The following is a 13,843-nucleotide window of genomic DNA, read 5'->3' as shown; positions in this document are numbered from 1 at the left end:
GGTTCATTCCTTTGGTTTGTATCTCTGTGCCTACCTCAATCCCAATAATTCTTAAATTTGGTCTTTTCATGATGTCCCATAGTTCTTCTAGATTCTGTTCATGATTTCTTACCATCTTCTCTGTTTGGGCAACTTCATTTTCAAGATTAAATATTTTGTCTTCATTGTCTGAGGTTCTGTCTTCCAAGTGATATAGTCTTTTGGTGATGCTTTCCATTGAGCTTTTTATTTGGTTTATTGTTTCCTTCATTTCAAGGATTTCTGTTTGTTTTTGTTTGTTTGTTTGTTTGTTTTGAGAATCTCCATCTCTTTGTTGAAATGATCTTTTGCTTCCTGCATTTGCTCTTTCAACTTATTGGTATGATCATTCATTGCCTGCATTTGCTCTCTTATCTCATCCCTTGCTTCGCGAATCATCTTATGTATAATCTGAAGGCCTTTTCTGACATTTCTTCTAACATACTGTCATTGGATTCTAGTAATACAGAATCTAGATTTGTTTGGATCATTTTCTTCCCTTGTTTTTTCATGTTGTTCATGTATCTTCCCCTCTAGCAGTGCAGATCTGGGGTATTGCAGATTTCCCCCATAGGCTTATAGTGACCCTATAGGTTTCCAAAACCCTTTCTTTTAAGGGGAGAGCAATATTAGCAGTGCCCAATTCAGACACTATGCAATCCTAGACCAAGTAGCCCCTATGAGGACAATAACAAAATTGTCATAATAAATAGAATAAGTTCACATATTATCTTCAGTAAAACAAACAGATTTGCAATAAGGTCCACAGTTTCTAATGGAGGACAAAGAGGATGCAGAGGGATGTAGAATGTGGCTGTTAATGGCATAAGAAAAGAATATACAGAAGTTCTAGATAATAGAAAGGGTGAGAGTGTAATCAAAAGAAATTGGATGTTAGCATGCAAAAAGGGGAGAAAGAGACTCTGAGGGAACAGGTAAACAAAAGGTAAACAAAAGAGAGGTAAACAAAAGAGAGCAAGAAAAGTAAAGAAATAAAAACTTAAATTTTTTCAATAAGGAGAAAAAAGAAAATCTACAGTATAACAGTCACACAGTAATGAAACCTCCCAGTCTTCAGTAGCCCGATGCATGAGAGGTACCTGACAACGAGCTTCAAGCCTCCAGCAGGTGTAACAGGATGGGATTTGCCCCACCTAAAGATCGGAGCTACGGCTTCCAGGATTATCCAAGATGGCCGCTCTGTCTTTGAAATGTGTTGGCGAATGGGGAGCTGCAGCTCAGGGTGTGGACGTGGTCAGCAGGAGGTCCTGGAGGCGGGATGTGGTTGGTCAGGCAAGGGTCCTGGAGGTCGGGTGTGTTTGGTGTGGTTGTGGGATCCTCGAGGCCGGGTGCAATCAGTTGGTCTGGGGTCCCGGTGATAGGGCGCAGTCAGTTGGTCTGGGGATCCTGGTGGCAGGGAGCAGTCAGTAGATGCGAGGGCCCCAGAGGCAGGGAGTGATTGGTCGGGCTGAGGGATCCTGGAGACGGGGCTCAGTCAGTCCAGCCAGGGGTCCTACAGGGCCTGGCTGTTGTCTCAAAATGGCGGCAGCCACGTGTGATCAAACCTGCAGGTACTGTCACAGTGAACTTCCAGGCAACAGCAGGCATCTGGCACTCCACTGGTGGTCGGCGATCAGTTTGCTGACTTTGTCGGACGATCAGGAGGTGAACCTCGTGCGTTGGGTGATAGATAGGTGTAAGGTAGGCGATGGACAGGCGAGAGACAAGCAAATGTCGGATGATAGGCACCTGACAGTGAGCAATCTGCACTCAAAAAACATGTCGATATGCTGGCAGACTGCAAGTGATCACAGCAGACAAATGGGGTAAACAGCAGGGGATCGATAAGCAGCAAAAATTGCCTCACCAAGAAACATATATCCTCTGCTTGAAACAGGAGTTATGGAGCGACAAGGAATGCAGCCTCCCTCTAGTCCGCCATCTTGGATCCCCCTCAAAATCACTGAATTTTAAAGTAGGAATATGAACTGAATAGACAGTTCTTCAAACAAGATAAATGGCCAATAAACATATGAAAAGATACTCAATGTCTTAAGCAATCATGGAATGCACATTAAGTCCATGAGATGACACCTCATATTCACTGTCAAGTCAAAAAGTCAGATAACAGCAAGTGCTGATTGAGGGTATGGAGAAATTGGAACTCTACATATTGTTGGCTGTATAGGTAAGCAACTGCTTTGGCAGTTCCTAAAAAAGTTGAACAGTTACCCTATGACCCCACAATTTCACTCCTGGATATAAGAATACTCAATGGGATTGAAAGGTATATTCACACAAAAATTTGAAGTGTTTACTAGCAGTATTATTCATGATAACCAAAAAGTACTAAACACCATAATTTTCAAAAACTGATGAAAGGGTATATTAAAACGGGATTTACTCATATAATGGAATCTTACTTAGAGCAGGTAATTCTAGACTTGGAAGAAATTCTACCCTAGTATCATCAGTCACATCCATAAGCTTCAACAGAGTTCAATACTGGAAACCTAATGACTTAAATTCAACAGAGTTAAAAGAGTAATCAACTGTATTATTAGGGACTGTTACACAGTTTCAGGCATATATGAAGTTCAGAAATAGTAAAACTAAACAAGTATTTCACATCACTGTATAAGAGATTTTCTTCTTGGCAGTAGTAAGAACTGAATCCAGAGCCTTGTGCATGGTAGGCAAGCACTTTACCACTCAGGTATATTACCAGTGCAAGAGAAATTTTTATCACCAAAGGTCTGAAACCAATGATTCTAAAACATGACTGCCACCTGGGTTAAAAGGGATTCCCACCCTACCCAAATGTAGCTGATATTTCATTTACATGTATGAAAAGAGAAGGAATGAAACAGTAAGTTATCATTGCTTTTACTTAAAGAGGCTATGAGATAGGCAATTATTTAACTAAAGGAGAAAAAAAACTAAAGATATTTTGCCATTGACTGGTCTATAGACAATGGACGCCACTTTTCTATTCCCCATCTTTCACTGTTAAGCCCTTAGCAATCTCTAACACTTACTTTACCAGTGAAGATCCCTCTGTAGATACTATTTTTTCTTTGGGAAGTCTATATTTTGGAATATCAGAATTTCTTAAATCAGCAGGTATTCCTTCCAAATTCTCAAACCAGTTATAGCATTGGTTCTGCATTCAGTATTTTCGTTATTAAAACTGCATAAGGAGAGAGCCAAGATGGCGGAATAGAGGAGGTCATGTTCCTGGCTGCTACATGATGTGACACCAAAAAAGCAGACAAGCAGCTTCTTGCAAGGTGGGTGAGCAAAAAAAACAAAAAGGGCGGGGGGGGGGGGGACTTACTGGAACTTAAAACTGGACATTCAAAGCACACAGGGACACAGGAGGTTGGATGTATAAAATAAGGAAAAAATTTCCCAGCGGCATAGCTGCTGCCCCAGCGGCCTGAAAGCTCTACTCAGAGGAGTGCCTCTGTGAGTATAGTAGAGGGGTAAGGGAATTAAAGGAACCCACATTTTTTGGGAGGCCCAAGGTGTATCTGGGTACAGAGCATTTGAGACCAAGAACATTGCCTAACAAACCTGAAGGACTTGCTGCACAATATCCACGTGGGGAAAGAAGCTGCCATCTCTCCGGGTGGAGACAAAGGAAGGAACCATTTTGCAGGTTCGGCTGGGGTTTAGCAACAAAGATAGCTGATTCCTGGCAAACCCATATTTGGCCCAAAATACAGGCCCAGTAACCACACACATCACAACACAGAGTGTGCTAAAGTGACCAGAAGAAAAATCAAAGATGGAGAAATGTTTACCCAGGGGACAACTGGTTGCAGAAACCCACTCCATCCTACCCCTCTCTCTCCAATCGGACTGCCTGCAGGACCAGTGGGGAGAGGTGCACCTGGCCAGGAACTCAGAAGGGTGAGAGTGGGAGAATTGTTTGGAGACTGAATCGGAGATCAGGAAACATGGGGTCTGCAAGTGACCCAGGGGACAAAAGAAATGGGGGCTGGAGGTGCACTGATTTAAAATCTTCACACCCATCAGCATTCAACTAAGAGCCTGGAGCCCTTACAAAGCCTAAACCCTGCTTTCAGGAACTCGGCCTACAGGATTACCTCTCTCACACCAGCAATCCAGAGGATGGGGCATCCCACTCCAGAAGACCCCACGTAAAACTGCTGAGAATATTTTGAACTCCAAGGGAAAGAATCCCTTAACTTTTCATCAAGATATTTTTTATTTTCTTTTTTTAAAATTCTTTTCCACTGTTATGACCTTAATAGCACATGGACATTTATACAGTTTCCTACTTTTTTTCTTCTTATCTCTAGCATTTTTGAAGCCAGTTATTTTACATGGTTTAGTTTTTTTGAGAACTAGGATGTTTAATTAGTATACTGTAGTTTTGTTTTGTATTCTTTTATTTTTAATTTTTTGCTTTATACTTTTTCTCCTGTTTCCCTTCTCTTTTCTCTTCTGTTAACAACCAATCCCTATTGTTCTTTCACTCTTCCTTTAATCTTTTACTTTAATATAAAGCTGCTCCCCCTGCCCTTTCCACTGCAGTCATTTCCCCGCCTCCAAACTACTTGTCACTCTGTGAACATCGTAGCTAGCTACTGGTTCATCAGTCAGCTTGCAAGTATCCTCCTCCGTTATTGGTCCCATTAACCCGCGGAATTCAACTGCTTATGGATAGCTCCCCGCCACTTTCTCTCTCCTCTTCTCCTCACATTCATGCTTTCTCTCTCCTACTCACTTTCTTTTTTTTTTTTTTTTTTTTTTTGCGGTGCTGGGGATCGAACCCAGGGCCTTGTGCTTGCAAGGCAAGCACTCTACCAACTGAGCTATATCCCCAGCCCTCCTACTCACTTTCATTCTTTCTCTCTCCTCCTCACTTTTCACACTCTCTCTTGCATGCACTCTCTCTCTTTTCCTCTCATTTTCTCTCTTACCCTGCAGGGAGACACTCTGTTTGTTTAATAAACCCTCTTATGTGAGGTCCCGTGTCCGGAGTGATTTCTGGGTTCTTACATACTTCTGTCTTCTCTCCTCCTCCCTCATCATCACATTTGTATCACACTTCTGTTCTCTCACTGTTCACCATTTGGAAATGTAAGCCATTTTGCAAACTTGCTGTTTTTTATTATAGGCAATAACTGATCATATCATTTGTTTATTGTGATAATTAACATTGTCGATGTTACAGTAGGAACTATTTGGTTTAATGCTGTAAACTGTTTGCATTGGTCATTATTATTTTGTCTCTCCCAAAGCAGTGAGGTACTGGAAACCTTCAGGGACACTAAGTCCAGAAGATAGGAACTCTGCTGCCTCAGATCCATACTGTTAGATGGGTAGAGACACAAACGACATGAAAAAGCAAGGGAACAAATTACCCCAAGCAAACCAAGATACTCCAATAACAGAATCCATGGATACCACAGTGGAAGAAATGTCAGAGAAGTGTATAATGTACACAGTTAAACTGATCTGCAAAGTAAAGAATGGTATAAGAAAGCAAGTACAGGAAGCAAAAGATCACTTCAATAAAGAGATCCTGAAAAAAAAAAAATCCTTGAACTGAAGGAAACAATAAACCAGATTAAAAACTCAATAGACAGTAACACCAACAGACTAGATCATTTGGAAGACAGAACCTCAGGCAATGAAGACAAAATAAATGATTTTGAAAACAGAGTTGACCATGGAGAACCACAAACAGAACTTCCAAGAATTATGGGATAACATGAAAAAAACAAATTTAAGATTTATTAAGATAGATGAAAACACAGAGATACAAACCAAAGAAAAGCATAACCTTTTCAACAATATCAGAAAATTTCCCAAATCTAAAGAATGAAATAGAAAATCAAATACAGAGGCTTATAGGACCCCAAATGTGCAAAATTTACAACAGACCCTCATCAAGACACACTATAATGAAAATGCCTAGCACACAGAAGGATAGAAATTTTAAAGGCTGCAAAAGAAAAGCATCAGATCACATATAGAAGGAAACCAGTATGGATCTCAGCTGATTTCTCAACCCAGACCTCTAAGCTAGAAGGTCCTGTAATAACATACACCAAGCACTGAAAGAAAAAGGATGCCAACCAAGAATCCTATATCCAGCAAAATTAAGCTTCATATTTGAAGATGAAATAAAAACTTTCCACAATAAACAAAAATGAAGAGAAATTGCAACCAGAAAGCCTACACTTCAGAATATTCTCAACAAAATATTCCATGAAGATGAAATGAAAAAAAAAAAAGAGAGAGAGAGAGAAAGTGAAAACTACCAAAGAGAGGAACTACACTAAAGGAATACTTGATCAAAGAGAAACTAATTCAAATTAAAAACTAGAAATAAACCAAAATGAATGGGAACACAAATCATATCTCAAAAACAACCTTGAACATTAATGGCCTAAACTCATCAATCACGAAAGACTGGCAGATTGGATTAAAAAACAAGACCCAACAGTATGCTGTCTCCCAGAGACTCACCTCATAGGCAAAGACATCCATGAACTGAAGGTGAAAGGATGGGAAAAATCATATTACACACATGGATCACATAAACAAGCAGGGGTTTCTACCCTCATATCAGATAAAGTAGACTTCAAGCCATAGTTAATCAGAAGGGACAGAGAAGGACATTTCATACTGCTTAAGGAAATTATACATCAACAAGACATAACAATCATAAATATGCCCCAAACAATGAAGAATCTATGTACATCAAACAAACCCTTCTCAACTTCAAGAATCAAACAGACCATAACACAATACTGGGTTTGAACATTTTTATCTATATATATGAATACAAATATGAATACATATGTAAAAATATACATGAAATAAATGGAAATAAATAAAATTGCATAAATATTGTGGTCACCGCTAGGGCACATAGTGTTGTACTGTGATGATTTCAATAAATACTACTTAATAAGATATCTATATATGTTGTACAATAATTTACCAACAGTACATATTTGCCATAAGGCATAAGTCAGAAATGGAAGGAAGTCATCTGTGTGTCACTAAGTAAAACATTTGAATTCTGCTGTAATGTCTTCAAATTATTCCCAGTTCTCCCATTGTTATTTAGTTACGCATTATCAAAACTAATAAACTAATCAAAACTTAGTTCTCACACGTTAGATGCTACTTTTAATAATAACAGCATTCATAAGTTGGTTAGACACAAACAGCAATCTTGAGAAAAAGTTTTACTACTTACAAGAAAAAAAGCAAGCAAGAAATTATATTTACAGCAACCAAAACTCTTGATACCTAGGAACATGTGAAATAAGAAATATTCTCAACATTCAAATGGAGAAAATAAAAATATTACTGATATACAATTAAGTTAACCAAATAAACATAAGCATATCATAAAATTCATTTGTTCACTATATTTCAAGCACCTACAAATATTAGTTGGAACTTAAGTGCTTAAAACGAACACACAATGTATTTCTTGAATGCAATGATTCAATAGCATAAAGATGTAAAGTGTCCCAAATAATCAAAAACTTAATGGACTCCTAAATAAAACCAATTAAAAATATTTTAATAGAACATGGTAAGTTCCCCTAATTACATTAAGTGAAGAAAAAGAAAATCCTAAATGGGTAAAACATTATAAGCGTTAATATGCTCACAGATGTCTTAAATTGTCATTAAGTGACTCTCAAACATTCTAAGCCCTTGTAAGACAAACATTAATGATGGCCAAACTGCTTGGAAAATATCTCACAATCGCCTAAATCTAGTTTAGAAATTCCTAAATAGCAATTCTCTAATCAGTACCCAAAACCTTGTTCAAAGATCTAAAACTAACTTAGAAGATCAAAATTCTTTGCAAAATAATATCTTTTAAAGGCCAGTAGTCTTTTTCATTCTCATCCTCTCACAACAGTATAATGGAGTTTTTCTTCAGAGGCCACATAATGTCGCCTCTTTAATAATACTAAAGATGAAATGCACAAACCAAATCTAGTTATCTTCTTTTAAGCCAGACAGTAAATGGATTTGCAAAATGTTTAACAATGTCACTCTTTTCAGAACTTTGTTGAAAATAAGATTTGGTATTAACTATATTAACATATGTATTTTATTTTCATTTTAAAATAAGTATATTAGAAACTTCAGTTTTAATTTGCAGGGTGGTAAGGATCAAGAGATAACCACACAAATCAAAGCCCTTTCCATTCCTCAGTCATTTAAGAATATAAGGAGAAAAAAGTTTGAGATCTATCATTCTAATCTAACCACTGACAGTTCCTTGGTAAAACAATGCTATGCCCAACTTGGTGATCAACTGCAAGACTGTAATAAGTTGACAAGGATAAAATACTGCTAATGGGCAAGTAACATTAAAAGTGGCTGAATCGGCTTCCCACAGAGATCCCCAGCATGGAAGGCTGGAAAGCTTACTACCAACAAGTTGGTAACCTGCTTTCTTCTTCACTTACAGCAAAGTAAGACTTCTTCCCCTATTAAATTTCTAAAGTGTCAGTAACAGAAACAAACCAAGAGAATTCTCAGATTATAAATTTTTAACCTAAAAAAGGTCCAAAAATAGAGAATATGAGTTTTAAAATTAATTCGAATATTGGTAAGTAAGAAATGAATTCCTTTGTTTAATCTAGTTTAGCTGAACTACAGGTTGAATATACCTTATCCAAAATGCTTGGGACCAAAATTGGGTTTGGATTTCAGATTTTTCTACATTTTGGAATATTTGCATATACACAAAGAGAAGTCTACACACAAAATTAATTTATTTCATATATACCTTATGCACGAGGCAATGAAGGTAATTTTATACAATACTTCCAGTGTTCCTGTGCATTACATGAGGTCAGATGTCAAATGTTCCACTCTGGCATCACAACTGTGCTCAAAGTTTCAGATTTTGAGTACTTCAGATTTCAGATTTTTCATATTAGGAATCTTCAACTTGTATGTTCCATTTCCAGGGACTGGTCCCTCTCCAGAAAGACTTATAGTGCCTGTTATAGTCACAGATCCTTTCAGAACACTGGTTCCTTAAGCAGATCTCCATGTTTTTTATCACAGGGTCCCTGCTACCCTGATCATACCTGACTAACTAGGATAAAATATGTGACTCTAAGGCAACTGTTTAAAGGTTAGGCAGCTGTCTCAGATACAGAGAACTCCCACTGAACAGGAATTCATTAGTAGTTACAGGAGTATTATTTGTAGTGCAAAGACCCACAGCAACAAATAATCTGATGCTACAAGTATACCCAGAACTTTACACAATCCCCAAAGACTTTCTAGGTCCTGAATGATATCCATATCTCCAAGATAACTGACTATGAGATCAATGAAATAATTATCTTCCTTCCCTCTATTTTCAGGAGGGAGTAAGTCGGGGAGACTTGGCAGGGGAAAGGTTGTATCCATGCCATTAATTAAGGTAACATGCCAGATTACTTATAACCTGAAAAACCCACCACACTTAGTTATCAACTTTAATAGATCATTAAAAAAACAAACAAACAAAAAAAGAACTAGAATGAAGAAATGGTGAATGGAAATAGGTATGACAAATCTTTTTTTCTCTGCACACATCAGTGAGAGACCATCCACTATACTGTGTAAAAGGAAACAGCAGAACATCACTAGCGCATACAAGATTCCATAAGGTCTTCTCACACAAACTGATGACTCCACATGAGAACAAATGGAAATCCTGCCTTATATTGTTTCACCTGAGCATACTGAATTATACTATTTGTATCATCAAAAGCTTCCCTAGTCAAGGTAAGGAAACTTGCTAATAACACCCTATCAGAAATCTCATTCTCAAAATTACACAAGATGAACTAAAATTCTAGTGGTTTGCACCAGGGTTTAAACCCAGGGGTGCTTAACCACTGAGTCAAATCCCCAGCACTTTTTTAGACAGGGTCTCACTAAATTGCTTAGGGTCTCATTAAATTACTAAGACTGACTTTGAACTTGCTGATCCTCCTGCCTCAGCCTCCCAAGCTGCTAAGATCCAAAGCATGCACCACTGGGCCCAACTAGAACACGGTCTTTAAACAAAATTCTTAAATCAACAAACACTGTAAATATCTCAGTCACTGATAAACATGCTACACAAATAAAATTAGATAAATTCAGGGTCATAGTAAAGTGGTAGAACACTTGCCTAGCATGTGCAATCCCTATGTACCACACACATGATAAATTGGAAATCAACAGTGAGCAGCTAAGTTAAAAATAATCATTAAACACAGGATTAGGAACACTCAAGAATTTATGAAAAGTGGCTCCATGCCTACCCTATTGTGATAACTAATAAGCAGCTGCTCATTTTTTTTTTAAAAAAACAGTTCCACCTGTCTAGAAACATGTTGGTTTAGGACAGCCCATGAGAGGCACGGACTGGAGCTCTTCATACAAATTTGATCAGAAATATCACATATCACACAAAGAAAAGTACCCTAAAATGGGATTTTCTCCTTCCAGACCTTCTTCCCAGTCTGCATTCCTTTTCCTTTTACAAATATTCAAAATATTCTTGAAGGTCAATGGCACACACGTGTAATCCTAGCTACTTAGGAGCCTGAAGTGGGAGGATCACAAGTTCAAGGCCAGCCTTGGGAACTTAGTGAGACCCTGTTTCAAAATAAAGAATTCAAAAAGGAGCTAGGGATATAGGTCGATAGTAAAGTGCCGTGGGTTCAATTCCCAGAATCACAAGGAAAACAACAAAATATCCTCAAAAAAAAGTACTGTTTGAATACACAAAGGGAAAAGAGAAACTCACAAAGTTGTAGAACTTACCTCCTCACCCCACCCCCTGCCCTCCCCCGGCCCCTGCCTTTCAATGTCTCCTGTGGAATATCAAAATAAAAAACCAAGCAGTTCTGGTCAAAAGGGTCCCTCCAAAAAACCTCAGAATTTCTTAGTACAATATGAAAGATACTCAAACCAAAGAGTTCAGACAATAAAACACACACACAAACTCCCATTCAGAGGGAACCCAGTTCCATTCTTTCTATACTACTAAACCATTTAACAACAGGCTCTAGTGTTTGCATTCTCAACTTACACCACTCATGAAAATCTTTTATAAATCAATGAGACATTCACTTTTCCCCAAATTAAAGAAAAAAAAAAAAAAAAGAATACTTATCTCCCCTGTCATTACAAAAGAACCTAGAAAGTAAAACCTGGAATCAGAATAACATAAACATATATTTCTTAAATCTAAACCTGTGTAATCCTGAGCCAAACAAATGAATTGAAAATAAAATTATAATAAGAAAATCATGGAAATTAGAAACCTGGATATTTTATACTATTTAAGAAATCACTGTTAACATTCCTTAGGTTTGACATGGCATTGTGGTTGTACACTAGGTAGTTTCTGCGGTGGTCTCCCATAAACTAAGAGTTCTTTCAGATACTCTTGATGGATTTACAGATGAAAGGTCAGAAATTTGCTTTAGAATATCCAACAGGTGGATGAAACAGGATTGGTCATGTGCTACTAAACATCTCAAAACAGATAACTAATACATAAGTCTTTATTATAGTCATTTCTCTATTTTTTGCACATTGCCGAAACTTGTTCTCAGCAAGGAAAAAAATGTATCCTATGCATCAAAAAAAATCCTGTCAAATATACAAAAATATACTTCATTAAACCACGCAGAATTTTGCTTATTTCTTCTTATTCATCTGATTTGATTAACAGTTAAGTTCTCGGTCATCTTTTAATTCCACTCATGAGCTGGACATGTGCTAAGTGAAGAAACAATCCATCTTATAATAATCGTAATTTCAAGACCCCAATTTGAGCCAGAATGATGAATTAGTACAGGTTTGGTTTGGTTTTGAATTTGCCTTACTCTCCCCCTCGTATTTAAACTAATTTCGGAGGATAGTGCACAAGGGTATAAAGTAACAGATGGTTGTTCACTCTCAGGAAGCAAACTCTCACTGAAAGGACAGAAGAACTCAATCGAATTTTACCGACAGAAATTTTCCAAAAATCTTCGGGTAAGTCACTAACACCTTGACACACTCGCACCCCAAAAGGCCTTTTAAGTGGTTGGAAAGCAGAGACCCTGGTTGGTTTGTTTCACCTCCTCCTCCTCCTTTTTAGGGGAGGTGCTAGAGAGCGAAGAAATGACCAAACGACAGGCCGGAAGGAGGAAAAAGACAGGCGTGGAGTCTGGACAATCAGCACTTAAAATCACGAAGAGTGTGTTCGAAGTAGATTAAGTGCAGAGGGAGTGAACTGGCAGACCCCTCCCCGTCACCCCAACGTTCCCAAGCGGCTCAGAGAGCAGAAACAGCCGGCGGCACGTACACCAGTTCGGACTCCCTCCGCCCCAAGCACTCACAGGTACAAAGGCATAAAAAGAAACTTCCCGACCCTCGACAAGAGAAGCGCCGAAAGATCAACTCCACCCGGACACGCAGGCCGGCCTGTCCCCGGCCAGGACAGTGGCCCGAGCCCCTCCGCGCGCCGCCAGGAACCCGCAAACGACGGCCCGGCTCCTCAGGCCGGGAACCTCTCTTTCCAGACCCGGTGAACGGCAGCCGTGGGACGGAGCCTCGGCGGGGAGGACCTGCCCGCCGCCGAGGCCCTGGCGCCCGCCCGCCCCGGGGTCTTGAACCCGCGCCGCCCACTCGGCCCAGGCCCAGCGCCCCGCGAGCTCGTCGCGAGCCTAGACCGGGGTCCAAGCCCGCGCCCGAGGGGACCCGCGCGCCCCACAGAGCCGCGGCGGCGCTGCCGTACGGACCCAGCCACTGCCTACCTGTCTTCGCTCTTGTTTTTCTGTTTCTTCCCCATCGCCTGTCAGCGGCGCTCCTGGCCCCGGCCCCTCTATCCGGCTGATCACAGACACACTGGCTCCCGTTCGACTTCGGTCTCGGCCCGGCTCCGTCCCCCGCCGCGCTGCCGCTTCTCGCACCCGGCTCTCCACAGACCCGCGCACTGGGACAGGGCACATATGGTGTAAGCGCTCAGTGCGCAAGCGCATCGCCCCGCCGCCTCGGCGTGGGGACGCAGGGCGCGGCTCATCGAGAGCTGCGCTTCGGGTAGAGCGTCGCCACCACTGGCGACCCTTTGGCCAGGCAGGAGCACGAGCGCCCTCTGCCGCAAGGATCTGCCGCGCAACGGCGCCCTCGGAGGTTTCCACGTTCTAGAACCTCGCGGGGGACAATGAGGCTGTTCACTCCCCACGTCAGCACCTTTTCTACCGGGGAAAGCAGGCTTGGAGGATTGGTATTCGGATCATAAGGGGGCCATGGACATACTTCCCTTATAACCTTTATATTCTTAGCCGCACGAAGTTCAGTAAAGAACCACAGGAACCCATGATGAGCCCTCTGGGATTCCGGAGGACAAAATTGGGACCTCTTAGTAACATCCATGGATTATGAACTATGTACAGTGACAAAAGGACATATCCATCAATTCCCTACTATAGGTCTTAATCTTTAAATTCAAAGGGAGGGCAAGTTCTAAAAATTCGTGTATCCAAACACATGAAAAGTCAGGAGAGAAGCTCCTGGGGTGGTGAAAATGTTTCACATCTGGATCTGGGAGATGGTATTATAGGGGTTAATTAAAAATTCATCGTGTTGTATGATATATTTCAACACGAAAAAATGGAAACCTGTCAATAAACATAAGTGAAACGAAGTTCGAGTGTCCCTTCTGGACATGATCATAGCTATACCATTTCTGACGTAACATTACCAAGTAGAAAGACAACTCCGGCGTGTGCACTAAGGAACTACAACTTCCAGTATACTTTGCTCC

General features: G+C 40.2%; 1 protein-coding gene across 1 annotated transcript in view; it reads right to left on the bottom strand.

Annotated features, from left to right (window-relative positions):
* The window catches only part of Eif5b (eukaryotic translation initiation factor 5B), a 74,954-nt gene extending 61,907 nt beyond the window's left edge, over positions 1–13,047 (bottom strand). The window contains 1 exon segment of the mRNA XM_047523423.1: positions 12,834–13,047. Within this exon segment, the coding sequence (XP_047379379.1) occupies positions 12,834–12,868 (35 nt within the window). The 5' untranslated portion in view covers positions 12,869–13,047.
* Between the last annotated feature and the right edge of the window lie 796 nt (positions 13,048–13,843).

The sequence above is a fragment of the Sciurus carolinensis genome, chromosome 13 (assembly GCF_902686445.1).
Source record: "Sciurus carolinensis chromosome 13, mSciCar1.2, whole genome shotgun sequence".
Taxonomy (NCBI): domain Eukaryota; kingdom Metazoa; phylum Chordata; class Mammalia; order Rodentia; family Sciuridae; genus Sciurus; species Sciurus carolinensis.
The sequence above is the reverse complement of the archived record's forward strand: the minus strand, read 5'-3'. Positions and strand labels throughout refer to the sequence as shown.